The 21,624-nt window shown below is 33.8% G+C and overlaps 1 protein-coding gene across 9 annotated transcripts in view; it reads left to right on the top strand.

The window, feature by feature from the left end:
* Positions 1 to 21,624, top strand: part of BBS9 (Bardet-Biedl syndrome 9) — a 286,026-nt gene that overhangs the window by 56,062 nt on the left and 208,340 nt on the right. For 8 of the 9 annotated variants that reach the window (XM_040068434.2, XM_040068389.2, XM_040068464.2 and 5 more), the window contains 9 exons: positions 1,810 to 1,886; positions 4,058 to 4,111; positions 5,977 to 6,079; positions 7,033 to 7,137; positions 9,124 to 9,138; positions 10,744 to 10,884; positions 13,053 to 13,148; positions 17,327 to 17,499; positions 19,321 to 19,473. In XM_040068434.2, the coding sequence (XP_039924368.1) occupies positions 1,810 to 1,886; positions 4,058 to 4,111; positions 5,977 to 6,079; positions 7,033 to 7,137; positions 9,124 to 9,138; positions 10,744 to 10,884; positions 13,053 to 13,148; positions 17,327 to 17,499; positions 19,321 to 19,473 (917 nt within the window). The remainder of the gene's footprint in view (positions 1 to 1,809; positions 1,887 to 4,057; positions 4,112 to 5,976; positions 6,080 to 7,032; positions 7,138 to 9,123; positions 9,139 to 10,743; positions 10,885 to 13,052; positions 13,149 to 17,326; positions 17,500 to 19,320; positions 19,474 to 21,624) is intronic. The other variant, XM_040068416.2, reaches the window with a different exon arrangement.

The raw sequence follows: 21,624 nt of genomic DNA, 5'->3' as shown, positions 1-21,624 counted from the left end.
TTTTTGCTTTGTTTTATTTTGACTTTTTTTTTCTTAAAATTTTAGCTTGAACCTTGGTTGCCATTAAGTTGCTCCTAAGCGCAATCTTTAAAATGACCTGTTGACTTTCTTGCCTTTTGAATTCATGCTTGTGCAGTCAGAGCTTGTGTTGTTTTGAAAATATCTACCCTTATATGGAAATAATTTTTCTTTGTTTCATTTTGACTTTCAAACGTGGAAGGTATTTAGAATTAGGTCATTGTATTAAAAAACCCCTTAGAGTAGTTATTTCCATAAATGTCTTGTATTTCTGTCCACTGCTGACCATTAAACCATTGAACTTAAGCTGTTTTATACATTTCAAAGAATAAGGATTTACAGTATAAACTGATGAATTTTTTAAAATCTTAACTGTTATACTAAATTAAATCTAACGTTACTTGCATCAGTCTGGATGACATAAGTGATTAAACATACATGTTTTGGCTCAGTTTAATAGTAACAAAAAGCTGATACTTATATGTAAGCTTTGATTATGATCTCTGTTGTACTTCTAATAGAAAAATGACTCTATGACAGAGGTTGCATCATAGTTAGCTTGAAGAAGCAACCAGAAGAGAAATGGTTAAGAAGGGATAGAAAAAGAATGGACCATGCTGAGCTATATGTAATTGGCAGGACCAGTTCTTTGCAATTGTGGCAGTATGAAACAGGCCTAAACTTTTCTAGATGGTATTAGAGAAATGTATTTAGGTTTTGCTTTTTTTTCTTGTAGTAAAGGAAGGCATTTCTCTCTGAGCACAAGAAAATGAATACTTATTTTCTGTCTTCATCAAAATGTTTTCCCTTGACCCTCTTATTAGAAAAAGATAATGTGCTGTCTACTAGTTCTGGGTCATTTTCAGGACCCTCTGTGTAATAAAATTCTTGCAACTTTCTGAATGTGCTCATGCTCTCAGTTATTCACTATGTTAATTGCTCCTTTACATCAACTCTTTATTCATTACTTTAGGAACTATATAGTTCCTGTTCAGATTTTTCATTTTCCCATACATTCAATGTGTTCAAAAATGGAAGTGCTCATCAGAAAAATACAAATACCCTAAAGCTCTGCTTCTGGACTCTTAAGAGAAGGATGTAGTGTATGTAATTCCTCAAGGTTTTTAAGGCTTTAATTAGTATAACTTGTTTTTTGCATGTGTGAATCAGCAAAAGGTTTTTGGATATAAGTGAGTTCATAGCATTCTTTTGCCTTGTATGTTGACAGTCCTGGAAGTCATCTCATGACATACTTTAATCAAGCCACATGTAATTGTCTATACATAAAACTTTGATATACCTCCTTATACAGAGGAATTTGCTGAAGATTAGACTGTTAGACATAAGATCTCTTTTTTTTTTTTAAAAAAAAAACTTATTCACTATAAAATTATTTAGATGAAAGTGCCATGAGATGTGTGGTGTTATTTTGGAGGTAGTTATTCATTGTATATTGGTATATGCGTGTGAGGACAAAAGTTTAAAAATACCTTACAGTCTCTGAAGATCATGGATATTAGGTGTAAAATCTTGTTATAGAATGCATCTAAATTCTTTTTCATACATAAATCCAAAACCTAGAATGAGATCCAGGTTTAAGTTTGTAGAAATCTAATAAAATTGTGAAGTTTTTTTTGAAATTTCCAAAATCATGCACATTACTTTTTTTTTTCTTTACACTAGTAGGACTTTGAGACTTGATGCTGTTGAAGTTGTATGATTTTTAGGAATGCAGCTGAATATTTCTTAAAGGAGAACTGATTTGCTTTTTCTTTTTTCTTTTTCTTTTAGACATTTTGCCCGAGTCTGAAAAACAGAGAGATGTAACTGTCACAGCAGAAGTTTCACCTAATTTGGATGAAGAATCTGTATGTACCTGTATAAAAAGGAAATTACTCTGAAAAAAACCCATTGATTTCAGATGAGTAAACAATTGACTGATCATGCATAGTGATTACTATTTACATTTATGTGACTGAGCTTCACGGCCATCAGTTTTTCCATCAGCTAGAACCCACTTTTATTAAAGATTTTAACTAGAATTATTAAAATTATTTATCTTCTGTCAGGGGACCTTTAGATTCTTGGCTAAGCAAACATAAATGAACAAGGACTTAGGGTCTGGAATAACTTTGTAGTGGTGAGAAGTTGTAAACATTGGGGGAAACAGTCAAAGTGTCACCCTTGGATTTTTCAAAGATAGAATACTCAAACCACTCAAGCTGCATTGTAAGAAATAATCTTTCTCCAACAAGCTGTCACTCAATATTCTTTGGTGCTTCAGCCTAATTATTTATTAATGTCGTATACATATGTAGTTTACAAAAATTATTCAAATGAAGGTTTGGGAGAGCTTACATTGTCTCTTAAAACTCTTCCCTTTAAACATTTCAGAACATACTTGTTGCACTATAATATCTTTACCTGTTTCTGGCCACTAGTTTTGGCAAAATTGATTTTCACAACTACTTACTGTTTAAAAAATACATTAGGATATTATTCTTTGATAAATGGACCTCTTTATAATGCGTGCTAGTGACCTAGCACTTGTATGTGGAAAAAAGAACAGTGTGACCTGGTCTTGGCTAGCTGCAATAATCTGCTCACAACACTCGGAACTGTTAGGTGCACTCAATGCTCTAATGCTGCTGTGCTCATTTGCTCAATTTTCCAGATGCAACTCGTCTGTTTCATATGTAAGTAACTCAGTCTACCAAGCAAACCACAGTCTTGAATCTTTATCTGCCCATATTTCCTGTGTGGCCGGCTTTTCTGCAGGTTCTTTCAGTAGCTGCCTAGGAAGGGAAAATCTGCTAAGATACTTTGTGGGGAAGGATCAATAAGCAATTTTAGTGCTTCTGCAGTTACCTTGGGAAAGACAGGATTTCCAATGCTACTTCTGCACCTGTGAAAAGTTTGAAATTGCAATGTGTGTGATGAAAGCAAAGAGGATGTAAGAGTATTAAAATTGTGTAGATAAACAAGGGGAGGACCATTCTGTTACTTAATACCACCTTCTGTGTGCGGCATCTGACCCAGGAAATCCAGGTGATTTCTGAAAGCTGAATAAGGTTCCAGATATGGTAAGGTTCCATATCTTTATACCCCTGCTATTGTTTCAGAATCAACCACTGGTCACCAGAGAGCATGACAATCCAGTATGAAAGTATCTGTCTTTTTTCAGCTGAGAAAGGTGCACAGTGTACAAATGAAAGTCCTACTTCTAGAACCCATAGAGTCTACCAACTTCCCGACTTCTTAGGAACTTTGCACACCCTTATACTGTTTTTAATTTACTCTTTTATAATGAGAAGGTCTAAGTTGAAATCAGTAATATGGTATTATAGCAGAAATCAGAGAAGTGTTTCTTTATAATAGTTTAATTGGGAACATTTTCTTTAACTGTAGTGACTGACCTGTTTCAAAATGAAATATGATATAATATATAAATATTTTATATTTATGAAATATAAAATAAAATTAAAATAGACCACAAGGTCAAGATAAATTTTGAAACAGATGGAATTGCCTATTGAAATAGAAATTAGCAGGACTATTGAAGTGCCTGCTAGAATTTTCTTTTGAAGTTTCAGGTATATTTCAGATTATAAAATAGTGTGTGATGACTTTATAGCAGATGCTATGTTGTGTATATAATGGCAGATTGGAAGTCACCTTTCCCTACTGAATAGCAGAAGTTAGTTCAAGAATTTGAATAAATACTCAGTGAAAAGTAGCATGCCAAACAAAACAGTTTCAAATATACGTATATGCATCAGAGTGTATTAGTTTCTTATATATACAACATTCATGACCTTCTGCTATCCTTTTTGCAGGGAATTTCAAACAGAGACTTCACATTTTCAGAAGGAACTCAGAAATGTATTTTGTGTATTTTAATCTGTCATGGGAATGATAAGTCCTTTAATGCTAATACTGTGTTTACCAAGTTGATGATAGGAAAGTAATATTGCTTTTATTGTGTTTTCTTGTTCATGTGGAACATTGAATTTGCTCTGTTTGTCTTTTTTCTTCACAGCAAGCCATCGACAGTGAGGTAAAAGCAGGGGCAGTACCATCAGTCACAGTAAAGGTAATGTGCCTAACCTAAACAGTAGCATTTGAATAGTGGTGGCAAATTTTAACAAGCCTGTCACTTTCTGTGTATTTCACTTAAAACATGAAGATGAGTAGAATTTGAAATGCAAAATACTTATTTTTTTTTCTCCTTAGTATGATAAGGTGTCATTCTAGCCTTCTGCTACAGTCAGAAAGCGATTGGAGTTTTATTTTTGATAGGCTTATCAATAAGCCATCTCAGAAACATGATTAGGATGGAATGAAGTAGTTTTGGAAGTCATGAGAATATTTTTTCCAACGGTAATAAATGTTTGGTTACTCAGTTGGGAAGTTTATAATCTTCAGCTGCCTTTTTAGGTGTCAATAAACAAAAATAGACTTTCTTTTGTAAAAAGACTTTCATAGTGTTAGCAATTTTAAAAAAGGTAGGAAAATGTAATTAGAAAATTGCAGCTCTTCATGAGAGCTGGTGCCTGTACCTGATTGTAATGAAAGTGTGTGCAAATGCATGTGCATGCAAGTGTAGTTTTTCCTCAGTATTGCCTAAAAAGGATCATGATTTTTATTTCTGACTTTGAGATGATCTTCTAAGGATATCAGTGGAGTTTCATTTTTGAGAACCTTGCAAGTTCCCTTTCTGTCTAGAGTGAAAGATTCAGAGGGAAGCTGAACTGTTTGAACCAGATCCCCTCAGACTAGTGTGGTTTAATTGTACTTGGTCCAACATCTTTCTCTGCCTTTTTAAGTGATTAAAATGATCCAAGATAAAACAGCTGTTTTGATAAAGTCAGTGATAAGTTTGCTAAAAGAAGTTCAATTGAATTATATATTTTTATATTTCATAAGCTTTTTAATGGGAAGACATAATTAATTCCCCATTCTCTATTCTTGTTTATGCATCTTGTAACTTTTAGTGGAACAAAAATAGTAAATGTAGGAGTTACCATGAATTCAATTTTTTCTAGTATCTTTGTTTCTGTGATAAGTTCCTATAACTAATGTATTGTTAAACCTAAACCAATGTTGATGTTAATTGTTAAACTAGTCAGATTAGTTTTCTAACATTTGAGTAATTTTATAAGTAATATTATTCTAAACTGATTTAACCTGGCTGTAGTGGGCTCCTTGGTATACCAGCAATGCAAAATAGATGATATTAGATATATGGTCTCTGTCTATGCAGACCACATTCAGATCTCAGTCACCATTATACTTTCATTTTGGATATGAGTATGGGACACTGTTTTGATATCCATTGGTTTTGCAGTGGAATAATAATAGTGCACAATAGAAGCAATGAGGGCCACTCTATGTTTAGCTGAGCTTTCACTATCTGAAGTTGTTGTGCTGAGTATCCTGTATATTGATTTTCTTATTTTGTTTGCAGTAAAAAAACACCCAAGTAAAACTTGAAGTTATTCAGAAGACTATGCATTACTGTTTGCAGTTAAAGGAAGTAATTTCTTTGGTTATCTTTAATTTTTTTTTCCTTGATTTTTTTATTTCACTATAGTCACCTAAAAATTGCAAAATTTTATATTTGGTTGGATTTGAATGAATGCTCATGACACTTGCAGGGTCTTAAACATTCAATTAATACTTTGGCTTTAGTTTGTCTTGGGTTAAAATTGCAAAAACTTGATAAGTCCCCTCAGATTTTTCTTATCTTTCAAATTACTGTATCTCATTATTGGCTGTGAGTAAATAAGAATTGTAAAATGAAAATACTAGTTTTCAACTTGAAATTTTAGGTCCTTAATTGTTGTTTCTGAATTGGTCTTTGCAGATTTTTCATATCTTTCCATTGGCTGTGGATTTTTTTTTTTTCTGCTGTGGAGATTAATTAATTTCTTCCTTTAAATCTGTCCTTTGATCTAGATAACGATCCAGAGCAGAGTGACTGCGCAGAAGCCAAACCTGGCTGTGTGTGTGCAAGCTCCATTAGCAGTGACCTGTGATCAGTTTGTCTTTGATGATTTAGGTAAATTATCATCACAGCTGTTGTATTCTATTACTTTTTCTGATGTCTGAAAAGGTGTAGCCTAGCCTCAAGTGAGTGCATTGTTGCAGACGTGCAGTGTATATCTGCAGATATACAGATATAGCAGTTAAAGCAATTACAAGTTTGCCTTGCCTGCACTCCACAGCTTCTAGACACTGCTTGGTGGAGGAAGACAATGTAGATAGGAATGGAGTTGTTTCCCTGGTTGTGGTATGACAGGTGAAGAGAGACAGGGTGGCATCTTCATGACGGAGGCAGAAACCCCTCAATTATTCTGTGCTACTTCTGCTGCGTCATTTTGCTTTGCTGACATTTCTGTCTATGTAGGAGTGCTAGTCTTGATCTACAAATAGGGACAGTAAGTTTGTCAACTGAGGGACAGTCTAGCATCTGTTCCCAATGTAGCATCCACTGTTAGGTGATCCTAGCTTTTTCCAGCTCTGTTGGTAAGACTGCAGGTAGGATTGCCTTTAAGACTACATGGAGCTGAAGGTCAGACAAGTGTGCCTGCTGCTTCAATTTGAACTAAAGGCCATTTATGCTCTGAAATGGGAAGTAACAGGCCCTGTTGTAACAGAGCTTTACTGACTGCTACTCTCATTTGAAGGGGCAGTTCTTATATTTTCTCAACAGGTGATAGGAGCAAATGGCTGGTGGCTTTGTAGAATACTAAAATTGCAATGTAAATCTCATTTCTTTTTATATTCTCCCTGTTCACTGTGCTGAATTGTTTTATAGGTTATGTTTCAAGTTACTTGGAGGCTCTAGTTTGCCTTTTACAAATTAAGGATGAAAAAAAAGCACATACAGTGATTTGATAAAGGTGAACTAATGGAAACTATCATAAATTAGTAGAATAATTCCCAAAGTGCTAGAAAATACATTGCTCTCATTTGGATGCTCCTCTTACTTGATTTAATTTTGTATTTTAGAACCAGATTCATCTGAAACTGTGGTTCTGTCTGTCTTTTTGAAAGAGAATTGTTCTCCATCTGAACTAGAAGGAACTTGTATGGTTTCATATAACATACCAACAGGTAAGCCACTGTAGATTTGAAAATGATGTGCTTTTTTTTTTTTTAGGCCTTTTTCCTAATGCATTTCTTATAAATATGCTTTTGAAATATTCTAAAGGCAGTAGTAATTAAAGAAATAATGTTTGTCTAGTCTTCAGTTTTAGTTAAATTTTTATATTGCATCAATTTGTGTAATTGGTCTTAGGTAAAATCATAAGCCTATTGCTTGGGAAAGAGCTGTACCAGCTTTCTCACCCTGTCCTATCAATTTGCTTCTGTTCTGCTCCACCTCTTCGAGTGAGAAGTTTATTACATCTTTTTGACTATTCACCCTTCTGGTCTGCCAACAAATGTGACAGTAATGCCTCCTCACAGAGAATGAGATCTGAATAAGCATTTGGAGTGATTATTCCTCACTTTCTAACAGGTGAACATAGTCATTCCAAACAATAAGCTAACCCAAAGAAATAGAAAACAACTTGTTATTTTACAGTGTTAGTGTCCTAGTGATAGAATATGTAAATTTATTCTGCTATCCATAATTGAAGGTTTATTAGCTTACTGTTCTACACAGCCTTGTGAATGTGTCAGGCTACTGAGAAGCTGTATTTAGGCAGGGCTTCCATGTTAAATGCTGCATAAAACAGTTTAAGCTATCAGTTCTTCACTTCTTGCTGCTTGGCTTTGCTCCTGCACCTCCTCCCCTGTTGTGGTCACACAGTCACCAGTTGTTTCTCAGCCAGATTTGCTGATTTGTTTCACTCTGTAAAGACAGAGCTGTGCCAGCACAAATGGAGTAGATTGGCGTGAAAGAAGTGCATGTGTACTAATGGCTTCTGTGAAGGGTGGTGGTCTTGAGTACCTTATTCTATATTGATGCTTTTATGTAAATATTTTCTGTGTATCACTTCACACTTGAAGCATTGTGTTTATGATAGTAGTCTAGGCTGTGTGGTGACTGAAATGTTTATTTCTAGTAAAATAATGAAATGCATGCTTTTAAAGAAAAGGAAGCCCTCCCTTTTAATTGAGAACCTGCATGAACAGCTTGTACAACTTCAGTCCCTCTGTCTTGTGATTCTGACTGCATACTCCTTGGAATGAGATGTTGTGCATTCGTAACTGTCCAAATTAGTGATGTGACCTTAGACAGATTTTTGGCATGGCTGAATATGTAGCACACTAGTGAATGTCTTGAATACTTTGATTTTGAAAGCTTGCTTTTTGTTTTGCTGGTCTTGTTTCTGTAGTTTTGCTTTCTAAGACCAGAAGATTAATGTATTATTTCTTTCAGGTAATGCCATTTAAACTTACATTTGTGTTTTAGAAATTAAGTTGGATTTTGCAAGGCTTTTTATTAGGGAAATAAGAAAGTCTTATGTGTTTGGTGGTTTATATGCTATTGAAAAATAGAACAAGCAGACTTGACATCTAACAGAATTATAGAAACTGAAGAATAAATTTTAAGAACTTGTCTTTGGTGGTTGAATTTCAAAGTAAAGGAACATAATTAGGGTTAGGACTAGGATCTGCCTTTTTCTTTTGATATTTATTGAAATTATTTATCTGAGATAGTTTATCTGAGATAGTTTTGTGGAATTACATACGAATATTAGTGCTACTTGGCCGTCAAATCCTTGAGTGTGATAAACTAGCAAACAAGCTTTAAGTGCTTTTGTGACTTCATTTTATCTGAACAGAGACGGTTTCCTTTTTAGTTTTTTAAGATATCCATAATTGTGGCCAAATCACTCTTCAGTCTATCTCTGTGGGATTCATACAGCTGAAGCTTGATGAGTCAGTCACTTGGATGGGGTTGCACTATTGATGAATGTGGTCTCATGTCTGGTTTTTGGCTAGTATTATGTCTTTATATATTGTCTACTTAACAAATGTGGCTTAAATTCTTAAAAGCCTATTACATTTCCTTTTTTTTTTTTTTTTTTAATTTGAGTAATATCTCATGCATTTTTTTTCCCTTTTGTCCTGTTGCTGGTCATATGACAGAGCTCAATCCTGAAGGTGAGTGAATACAAAAGATTCAAAGTTTTATGAGTGGCAGTATATACTGAATTAAACAGACTTGGAAGGGAGCTGTATTATTTCTATAAGTTCTTATTATTCTTGGTTTGATGCTATGATGATGTGGGTGTAGAGAATAGAAGACCATAAGGACATTTCTTGGTGAAGCATATTGCACTTTCTCATATGTAATGTGGGAATTTTGCAGAATATTAAGTTCCTTGTGCACTGGGATTGGAAATTGGAGACAATTATTCTTTCTATCTTATATCTGCTTTTTTCCCAGTTTTAGCAGTTAGGCAGCTATATTGTATCTTTGATGCAACTGAAACAGCTATTAGGCATTTATGCTGTTTGGGCTGAGTAGCTCTGAGAATGATGTCACAACATGTCTTCATTCCAATTCCTATTGCAAACATCTTATTCAAGGCTGCAAGGCAGCTTTGTGTCTGAGACTACCAGCTGTGATGTGAAAGTGTAGCTGTGATTGTGGTAGATACAATTCTTGGAAAAGTTACAGTTAAGAGACAAAAAAAAGAGGAAAACTAACTTATGTATATGTAGACTAAAATGAGAGAAGGGTGGTTTTGCAGTGTAGTTGTAGATGTGTTGAGAAGCTGAAGTGCTTGTAGAAGATATTTTATGAATTTTTTTTTCTGACCGTAACTTACATTTGTCTTTAAAAATCTATTTTGTTAAATAAGGTTTTCCTGTAGGTGCTTCATCAAAAAATTGTCCTTAAAAACCCCACAATCTGTCTTCTCAACAGAGCAAGTACTCCATATTTCATAGCAAGTGAGCATTTTTTCCTTTTGCATGGAACATACCAAGCAATCACTGACATGCCAGCAATTTGAAACAAATATTTATATCTGAAAAAAAATTTGACACATTCAAGTGTCTTTTCTTAATGTTAGTGTTTAAGCTTCATCTTTTCTCCTGCACCATTCTGATGAAATTTTTTGTGATAGTAGATCCCAACATTCAAGGCAGTAACCAGTTTGTTCTACGGTTCTGTTTTATTATGATTCAATAGGTTGAAAGATAGAATTTATTATACATTTGGGTAATAACCTCCATTGGATACATCCTTTCTCTAAGCCACAAACCTCTGACAGATAATATGAAGGTTGCATAGATGTTACTTAAGAGTATATAAAGAAAGAGTAAATATGCTCATAAAAAGCATTTAGTTTGTTATATTCCTGATGAAAATGTTGATGCTTCAATTCTGTATTTGAAGCATCGGGAGTAATAGCACAGCTGTTTATGTCAAAGTGGTATTGTTTGTCTAGAGCATTTAATAAAACTAATCTTCATTGCATGTTAATTAGTGCAAGTACAGTATGCAGTAGTTTTGTTAATAACTCTTGCTTTCCCATCCATGTATTTAAAAATGTTCACCTGAGAAGATAATTAGAATTATTCAAATTTAACGATATTTTAGGTGGAAATTAAAAAAAAATGGGAATGATATAGTTTTGGTTTTAATATATTCCTTAATCACATTACATATCTTGTTATACCTCTTTGAGGACAGTGGTGTGAAGTATCCTGTATTCAGAATGTGGAAATGAAAAATGAATCTGTGTTCTTTCATTTTAGGAATACCAAGAGTTTCACAGTGTAGCTTCAGTCTGCCTTTGAAGTTAGTTTGCTTTCCAGCTCCACCTGCAAAAGCAGCAAACCACAAACTAACTATTGATACCAACAAACCTCCCATCAGTCTTGTCACTATTTTTCCAGGTAGGTTTTTAAACATAAAAGGTGTTAGAAGGTCCCAACACAAAATGTTTGTCCATGTGAAGTAATGAGGTAATGAAAAAAAGCTCATGTACTATATTAAAAAATATATTTTGAAAGAAATGATGGCATAATATTTCAATAATAATATACCTGGGCCTCTGGTAAAACTGCAGATTATAGATCTAATTTTTATGTATGCAGACAATAATATTACATAAAATTGCTTAAGTGGTGTTGTAATGGGGAAAAAAGGCATTAATTAAAAAAAAGGTGTTCTGGGAAAAGCAGAAGTGGTAAATGTTGGTAGATACATAAGGGGTGCATTTGCTTTGGAGGACGACTTGTGGAGTATTTGATGTATTGGTCTGAAGCTGATTATATTTAAAAATTTCAGTGGCCTTCTTGGACCAAAAAGAAGACTTGAACATAGCATTATTTTCTGATGTGAAAATCCAAGCTATGTTCTCTATACAGCATTATATTAAAGTAGCATGAAGTAGAAGTTCATTTCCACTTAGGACTGGAAAAAGAAGAAAGGCATTGAGTACTATAAAGTGTAATGTTAAGAAAATATGTTTTACTGTAATTATGTGCTCACAATGTGGGAGAGTGAGAAGGTGGAAGTAACCACAGAATTACTTTGCGGTACAATATGTTGTAATCAACAGCGAACAAATAAAAATTGAGGATGCATTACAAAAAGTGTTTTTATGGAGGAAACCAATATCCTGTTACTGTGCACTGCCAAACTGAGTGCTAGTGGCTGATATTAAATAAAATATAATGTATATAACTCAAAAGTGTAGAAAAATGTTATCTAGAGATTTCAAGAGAATTTAAAGAAAGTGCCTCATTTAGCTTAATAATACCCAGGCAAAAAAAGGTTGACTTCAGTGAATATTTTGTGGCTATATCATGGGTCTGGATGATCATATTAGCACAAGAGGAAATTAATAAACAGCTTACCAAGTAATTGTGAGTACGTTCAGTCTGGCAGTGATTAAGTTTTTGAAATCCAGATGACTAAGGTTCTGGAACAGTTTGCTGAGAGCTGTATGGGCTAACAACTTTACTGTTGTATTTTTAGGGAGTAGCTGCATTGCTTTTAAGGCTTATGTAGTATATTTGTCTGAGAACAGTGATGTAGGCTTTGTTGGTGTAGGTTTTATGTTTTTAGCATGATTCTCTTAATTTTAAGGGTAAATATAACTTTTCTCTCATCTGGATGTGCTGTGTAATACTTGAAACACAGCAACATTCTTTTTTTTTTTAGGGGCACTATTTTGAAGTTTTAATAATGGGCTTCCATTGTGGCTAAGTAATAATGCTTTCAGGATAGCACATTTTGTAGTATTTTATAGTATTTTATTTTTAAGCTAGGGATGCATTCTTGAGAATACAACACAAAGCATAGGACCAAGAAGGCATTAAAATGTTCCGATTTCTGTTCATTCCCTTTACAGTGATTAAATATAAAGAGTATGCTGTTTATAATGTTTATATTTATTATTGTGATGTAATTTGCAAACAAACTTTGAATTATTGGTGAATGCAATAAAAGTTGTATCTCTTCTCCCTGTTTTGCCTTAATTTGAGAAGCAGTTGTGGGAGTAGTGGTGACAGAGAATAGTTTTTAAATTTTGGTATTCTAAAATTAAACCTTTTAAATTGGTATAATCCACTACACAGAATGAAAAGAAAGATGGACATGGATGGACTTTGCAGAGTAGCTAGTTTTAGCAAGCTGGATTTTTTTTTGCTTTGAGCTGAAAGCTAAAAAGAGAGCGGGCTTAAGCATTTTAATGATAACTTCTGCAAAAGTTTTGCATAAATACCTGAATTAAAGATGACCTTTCATCTGGTGAAAGGTGGTAGTCTTTGGGCTCTACACTAATTGCAGGTCTTTTAGAATGTACAGACTGAACCTCTGGGAAACCAACCTTTTGTTTTCAGACTGGGGGAGGGAAACTGTGTGGCTCACATTCCACCTGTGAATGAAGGAAGGGTGTACCAAACTGCTGATATTTGGGGTTTTTTTTGAACCTTAAAAAGGGAAACAATCTCATTCATCGGCTTGTGCAAAAATTGATACAGTCCTGGCTGTGGATTGAGGTTTGCTGAATGCCAGTATCAAATTACAGAAAATGGTATTTAACTTTCTTTTCCAGACTTTGTTGATTCGTCTGAGGGTGATCAAGCAAATGCTCTGGGATTTCAATTTTTAACTGGTTCAAAGACTACTCTTCTTGCTTCAAAAACATCACGTAAGTTCTCTCAGTATTAGAGTAAAAGAAGCCTGATCATCAGTTAGAATATGTATAAAATGAGAATGTGGATCACACAAAGAAGGATAATCAGTGTTTGCAAATTAACACAGGAATTTCAAAGTATTGATTGATGGTTTCTTACCTCCTCTCAAGAATAAAATTTTATAACAAAAAATCATACTCAAAGTATTGTACACTACAGTGGTAGTTCTCTGAAGAAACTGGATTTTCTTAAAGCTTTTAGTGATGTTTTTATTCATAAACTAATACTGTCATTATAATAATGGAAAAACCCCTCATCTAAAAGGAATTTCAACATCTGTGTTTGGAATTAGTCACCTACTGAAATTTTTGAAAAGGAATAAAAACCAAATTTCTAACTTCCTGCTGACTTTGAGTAATCCTTGACTTAAATTAGGCATCAGACTCTGCTTGCTTCTCTACATCTAAGTAAATGCCAATCTCTTCTCTTTAGGTGCCTGTATATCTTTAAGAGATTATGGATTCAAGATCTTTCTTATTATGGTTACAGAGTGTATGAATGTATATGCAGATAGGCTGTTACCTGGTCCAGTATCTCTTGTATGGAGTAGTTTGTGGTTTAAATAGTCCTATTATAGCCACCTGTATTTGTGCTCTTTGAAAGAGATAGGTTCTCTTAATTTTCAAGAGTTTATGGTCTTGCTCTGTACAACTAACTGCTCAGCTTGCTAAATTCTTTCTTGGCATGTGTCTTGGAACCAAATAAGTTCAATTGTGTTTAGCATTTTCCATGCCAGCAGAGCACAAAGTCTTCATTTAATACAGCAGACTACAAACTGAAAAGCTAGAGAAGCAACTGTGCACTGCAGAGGGTTCAGTTAGAACACTGTGTGTTTTTCAACACAGAGTTAATATTCCTCGCTGTTTTCAGAAATCCATATTTGTGATGAGCTATATAAATATTGATGGGGTCAGCTGTGAGCTATGAGATAATATTTAATACTTTTTCTAATGTGTTTTCGTATGTGTTAAAAGCAGAAATCATCTGGAGAGTAGTTTTTATTGTACCAAGAATCAAGAAAAATCAAGTACCAAGAACTTTACATTTCTAAGGATCAAATCCATCTGTATTGTTTTTTGTATGTGTTATTTACATGTTGATTTATTTGTTACTTTGTTTTTAATATTTCTTTGAATAGGAGATCTTAAACAGTTTTAGCTAAACTAGAAGTGCAATGATAGTTTTTAGAAATGAAAGAATTGAAAGGATTTACAAATAACTTTTTCCTGGATTGCAGTTTAAATCGTTGATTTGGACTTTTTCTTGCATGGTTGTTAAATCTGATTGCTGTAAGGACAAATTTATTTCTATGTAATTAATATCTTTTAGTTTCTACTGAAGGCCATAACTTTTAATCTCACACACCCCCACCCCCAATCCTCAATCTTTTCCTCTCAGGTTTGTTTATTCACCAGCTAGGAATGATGCTTGCAGTCTTAGAATAAACTTTCCCACACTGCTTTACTTGTGAAGTTCACGTTACAATGGAGCTTCACAATATCTGTTTTTCTTAGTGTGGCTACTCATTTAATGTGTATGGGAATCCTAACTTTAGAAAACAAATGAGTAACATGATGTCACTTTCTGTGATAGCAGCCTTCCAGCATCCACTTCATACATTTGATTGAATTGGTTAGAGAAGGTCTTAGGGGGAATTGACTCATTTGAAATGGTACCTAACTAAAACTTATTTATAGGTAAATATTTATGAAAACTGTGATAGTCAAACGTAACTCAGAATATTTTTATAATCAGAGACTATTGATAATACAAAAGCATTTTTTGCTAGGATATCATGATACTGAAATGATTTTCTTGACTGAATAGATCTTCTGTGAAACTAATGAATGTAGATGAAATTATGTATTATTTGGTAGGTACTTACTCTGCTATGTAACACTGAGCTTATGCTTTGTAAAAGTACTTATGTAGCATTTTAATTGAGGAAGTGTTCTTCAAAAAGAAACCTGTATGTGTAGATAAATTTTGATTAGAAGTGATGGTGTCTCAGAAAAGTAAAAGTTTAAGATCAAGCCTTATTTCTAGTTTTCCATGAAAGGAGTTTATCATGGACAGTAGAAGAAGACCTCTTTCCAATATTCCTTATCAAATGGACCTTAAGATCTGGATGGGAAGAGTTGCATGTAGCAATGAAGATTGTCAGGTTTGGTTGGGTTCCATTGCTGAAGCTGCAAACAGGAGCAACATCTATTTTCATGTTAGTTTTTGATTCTATTAGCCAATCCATTTTGACCAGTGTAGCAATTGAAGATATTACTTCAGCTTGTCAAGACTGTTGTAAAGAAGTCCAGCCTGAAGTATATCTTGACAGAAAATATATATTAAAAAGTAGCTCACACCAGCTAAATTAAGACTTATAAAGGTGGGGTTTTTTTTCTGAAATTTTTAAAACTGTCTTTTAATCAAAGTGTAAGGAAGACTTGACTGCTAACTGTGGCTGGGTTGTTTTTTTTTTTCCTTCTGATGTGGGTTTCCTAGCTGAGAAGTGAACAGAACCTTCTAAACTTCCTACTGGCAGAACAGCTGTTCCTAATGCAGGTTATGCTATTTGGACAGCCTGTTGTGTGAAAACACTATGTAACCTATTTAATCAATTGGTTCCCCACAGTTTCTTGCTTTTCTGATAGAGAATTTTCAGAAAATCTGTTATAATTTTTTGTAATGGAGCTTATTTTAACAAAAAGCTAATACAAGTTGGTTAACCATCATAAAAGAATGGGATGAACAGAAGCACCATTATTTCTTTTTTCTTTTTCACTGTTTTTCTGTTTAAAGCATGTGTTTGGATTAACTACAGATTCTCAATATTGTAACATTTCTAAGTCTAGTTTGTCTTTTTTGAGACTTGGGAGTTCAAGTGAAGCAAATGATGGCAATGTTCTCTACTCAGGAGTAAAATTCTCTACTCATGGTAAAATTAGATTTTATTTGTATTGACCAAAAAACAGTATATGGAAACTAAATGTGCAATTTGGAGGAAATTAGTTTTGTCCATTTTAAACCATTAATGTATTAGATATGTCAATTATAAATGGAATGACTGTTGATTTGGCCTGAAAACATCTGAGCTAATTTCCGTGAAGGAAAAATCACTTAAGGCAAAGTATGATGATACATCCAAGTAAGTCCAGCCATTACATTGTGAGTGTTTAAAAAATGGGTATTAGGTCAAATGCTATCTGTAGCAGATGGTGTTCTTTTCTTTAACAAGCGTGTTTTTAAATAAAACTTGATTCTTTCCTGTTACACTGTAAACAGAATTTGTCATTCTGTATTCAGTGAAATACATATCCTGGGAATGATGCCAGTGGTAATGTCAAACAATCTTGAATTACTAATGTTGAGAAAATTTAAAATAAGTACATTCAAGTTTAGAAGAACTCTGGTTAATTTGATTTACTGAGGACCTTTTTAACAAGTGCAAACAAAAGGAACGATTTTGTGTCAAATCCTCATAGCTGCATTTCTATCTATCCTTATTTTGTTAGTTATTGGCAGATGTGTAATGAAAAGATGTAAGGAACTTAGGTTTGAAAATGCTTTGTCTGAAAATATTAACATTAAAAGGCTGCTATGATTTTCCATAATGTTTTTCTCAACTTTTATTAGTTACTATCAGTTAATTCTGTTAGTTAAACTATTATTAATATTAATTCTGACTTCCTAAAAGCTTGAGAGAGGGTTGAAAATGTGAACTAGAAATGAAATCTCATTCCACTAGAGCCTGGTACTTTGAAATTCACTGAAATCTGATGAGTTAAATTAATTTGCTGTTATAGATAACACTAGCTATCAGGATTTAATTTTTCACTTCAGCTTATATTAACACTTTTCATTTCTGCACTGAGCCATTTTTCCAAAGTCATAGTATGTAGTTGGATAAGAATTACTTTCTACTAATATTAGTTGTATTTAAAGTGAAGCATAGCACAGTCAATAAAATGCAAGTATTTCTTTAACACTAGTGAGTGTACATGTTTTAAGAAAATCTCATGTAGGCTTTGGATATAGTTAAGAAGTTCTATTTGCATGTCAGCTGAACTGTTTTATAGCAAATTTATGCTACTGAAAACTGTGTTTATTAGTCCTGTATTTGTTCTTGTACTCAAAGAACGATATAGGATTCAGAGTGATGAGTTGGAAGACCTTTGGCTGGTGACGAAGGAGCTCGTACACCGACTAGAAGAGCATTTCAAGAAGAACAACTGCAAGGATTTTGCATGTACCTTTTCCGGTTCAATTCCCCTGCAAGAATATTTTGAACTAATTGATCGACATTTTGAGGTATGTTACATAATATGTGAATTGCTAATGGTCTGGTAGTTTAAAATTGGATTTTAGTGCAATGATTCATCAGATTATAGCTATAGTATCACAGGCATTTGGCTTTCAGAAAATACCAAGCTGTATCTAAGGGAATGTCCCTTCAGATTTAAAAGAACTCCTACCCTTGTAGAAGTAGCACTGGAGCCTCTAAGAAGTTTGCCAGACCAGAACTAAAAGAAATGTGATTACTTTTTCCTGTTTGGCTATGCAGGTGACAATGAGAAATCTCCAGTGGTTCAGCTAGCTTGTAGGTACAGCTAATAAAATAAAGTTTATGCATTCTTTCCCCTATACCTTTCCAATAAAACAAAGAGAACTTGAAAATTTCTATTAAACTCATGTATTTGAGCAAAAGCAACAACATATGTGTGCAAGAACGGGAAATACTATTGGATGTTCTTTCATGCTGCCAAATTTTCTGTGAGGTAGAGCTGTTGCCTCACAGAAAGATGGAAGTTGTCACTGGGATTTTCTGGGATTTTTTAAGGAGTCAGCCTAGATCCTGGTCTATATTTCAAGCTCTCAAGTAGTTATTCTATTGTCTTTCAAGTAATTTGAGAGTAAAAAATGTTGATTATTTTTTTTTTTTTTTAATTACTCTTATTGTAGAAACACCTTAAACCTAGGGTTCTTTAGATTGCATGACAAGCTTAAATACATTGAAGTTCGAAATACAGGCGTGATTTCTGGGATGCTAATTTCAACTCTAATTAAGTTGCAGCTGGCTCTTTTGAAATTTCTGAATTTTTACTGTAGTTATGTGGTCTGAAAAAAATAAAATTATGTATTAAAGACATTCTTAGGCTTCCACCCTTGTTAGTTTCAACACGCTGGTTTTTTTTGGCAAGTTTAGGAGAATATTACCTGAGTTATCCCCTACCTGAGATGTCCCTTTTTTCCTACTACTTCTAGAAAAACTTCATTGTATTTCTTTTTCCCCTAGCACCTCTGACCTGTTTTTCATAATAATGTACTAACAGAATGACATTTGCTTATTTTTAAATATAATCTAGTATGTAAACTTAAGAAACCTACCTTTTCTCTTCATTTTGGGGCACTTTTGCTTGCATTTGGAAAGCTGTGTGTCTTGATGTTTCTTCTGTTAGTTATAACATCAGCTGTACAGAGGTATCACAGCTTTTTGAAAACCTCATCTTTAGTAATTTTTATTTTCGAGTTATATACTGGAAAGTGTACATCAAGTACCCAGATAATAAATATTCCTATTTTATCTTTTAATAATTTTATCTTTTACATGCTCTTTTGTGAACACTTTAAGGAATTTTGTTGCTGTTAGCTAATCAGTATAGATAAAGGGAAAGAGGATTTAACTTAAGAGAGAGACAGTCATTCAAGCAGTACATAATTTAATACTTCTATGCATGCTAAGGGAATGACCATTTGCTTCTTTACTGCAATGAATATCAAATCCGGTATACCGTATATGCATCATAAATAGCACACCAAACCAAGAAGAAGCCTTTGTGTCTTGGTGGTGAAATTTCATCTTGTAAATTTGCTTCTTGATGAGATATTTATGCATTTTCACAGATTATTGTGGCTGTTGACAACTAGTTTTGATTTCAGTGGCAAATGATAATTCTTGAAAGTGTTAGGCTTTACAAAGGGTATAAAGTATGAAACTGGCATAAATGACATCATATTTGAGTCCTACACTCTGTCTCAAATTTTCCTATCTTTCTCCCATTTCATTTGGAATGTGCATACATAAATGTATATGACCCTTAACCTGAATTACTGAAAACCCTTAAATTTCAGCTACGTTTGAATGCTGAGAAATATCAGGAGCTGTTATCTGAAAGGGCTGTGCAGTTTCGAGCTATTGAGCGGCGACTGCTGACACGATTCAAAGACAAAACTCCAGCTCCTCTTCAACATCTGGACACCTTGCTAGAAGGAACATTCAGAGAGGTCAGTGCAGTTTGATTATGAGTCTAACCTTTCTTTATCTTGTTGGTAAAACCCGGCTTAAAGCACATAAGCTATGCTTTCCTGGTTACATTTGCCATCCAAGAGACCAGGAAGCAGTAATTTGTTTAACCTAATAGTCCCTGTAACTTTCCAGATGATTTGCAATAGTTTTATTTAATCTGTGACCACAAAATTTTTACTCCTGGGTCATACCAGCTTGACAACACATCATTCTTTCCTAACTAATGTTGATAGTGTAAATATTTTATAGTTCATGTGAAAACATTTTATAGTTCATAGCTTGTGTAAATATTTTATGGTACCCTGTAAACTGGTGGAATGGTTTGGCTGGTGTAACATTCACAACAAAATTGTCTGAGACTGACCATGTCCTTCCTATGGGGATTTATGTTCTAATCATTGCAGAATGTGATATCTGCAGAAGAACAGTGTTTTTTAAAAATAAATCCTTCCCAAACCATCCCTTACAGGACAAGGAATAAACCAAATTTTTTTCCTGCCTCAGCTCTGCGTTGCTTTAGGATAGTTTTTTCATGATGTGTCCCCTCTGTTAAAAAGTTATTTTACCTGTTTCTGTGCTTTTCTGTTGGAGGATCTGATTTTACTTTCTGATGTGCCTTGTTTGAGAAGCTGAGTCACAATTAAAGTCCTTACTAGAAAAAAACCTCACCTTTGCAGTGTTGTCTATCACAACAACTAAAATCCAAGGGTGTTAAGGAAAAGTATTTCCCCCTACTTTTTCACCTAAGAAAACATTTCTTTAGATTGGAGACAACTGCCTTTCCTTGTATGATTATATGTAAGTCAGATTTGCTTTTATTCCAGTCTGTACTAACTTCACATGCGGTGATCTAATTTTGAAAGTGGGGATTTTCTGGTTGCTTTATTAAATGCTAGGTATTGTGCTTGATGGGTTATTCTTTAATACTTCAAAATGGCATGACTAAATAAGCCTGAAAGATTAACATAAGTGAGTTTTCTTCAGTCTGCTTTTGCTGTGTAGAGCTTTTTGCCTTTAAACTTAAGAGCCACTGGGATATGCTTGACAGATTTCTTGTGTAGTTGATGTGAAAGCTGAATTCTGAGAAAATGGCAAAAGTTAGGTTATTGAAATAGATGCATATTGCCAAAGCTTATTTTATAAAGAACTTCAGACTAACACTAGATGGGTGCTTTTCTTAACATTACTGTTGTAGGCTTTTTGGATTGGAGTTAGTGTAGTTGAAAGAAGAATGAGGAAAAAGATTTCTTTTAAAAAACCAAATGTTTACATTTTTTCATAATTGTTTAAACTTGGTAGATTTCTTGGTAGAATTCCTTTGTAGCTTCTTTTCTTTGTGGGAATCCCCTTCCAAAAAAGAAATGTTATTGTTACTATAAACAAAGTGTAGTAAAATGGTGGTTTCCATAGAGACCCCACTGCTGCATTCGTTGTTTTGGAAGTGAGAGCTGTGGTAGGATTTAATATTGGCGCTTCTCTGGGGGTGAAATGAAATTGCTCAATGTTGCATTCTCTATATTAGAAAAGACCTTGTTTTCTTTCATTCAGTATCATAATCTGTCTTTATTTGAACAAGTATGTCTAATGCAAATAGTTGAGGTATTCAAAATATGATAAATGTGCTTTCTGAAAAGGAATAATGAGGCTGTTTAAATATGAACAGTATGAAGTCTCACTCCAAAAATTCTTTTAGGCGTGTAACTTTTTGACATTGAAATAAATATGCCGTTTATTTTCTTATAATCGTCTGAGAATCTCATCCCCTCTATTATGTTAAATATTTTTATAATGAGAAGAGAAAAAATTGCCTTGTTTTATTCCCTCATTTTTCACTAAAGTATGTGCATAGCGAAGCGAAGTTTTTTTGTTACTTCTCACATTGTGTTTTGTATCCAGAAGGGAAATTCTGTGTTTTGGTTTTATAGTGTATTGCAAACCTTCTCATCTAGAGCAGAAAGGGGTTTCTAGTTGGTGAGTGTGTGATTTTATTAGTTTTTTAACATGAAATCTGCAGGCTTTGGGCACTATATGAATTACATTCTTAGTAAAATACCTATTATAGCATGGGATTTTTCTTAAATTGAAGCTTTAGTATTATAACCTCTGCAAATCCACAGGGATATATAGAT

This window comes from Hirundo rustica, chromosome 1, assembly GCF_015227805.2.
Source record: "Hirundo rustica isolate bHirRus1 chromosome 1, bHirRus1.pri.v3, whole genome shotgun sequence".
In the NCBI taxonomy this organism is placed as follows: Eukaryota; Metazoa; Chordata; class Aves; order Passeriformes; family Hirundinidae; genus Hirundo; species Hirundo rustica.
This window is presented reverse-complemented; position numbering and strand designations above follow the sequence as displayed.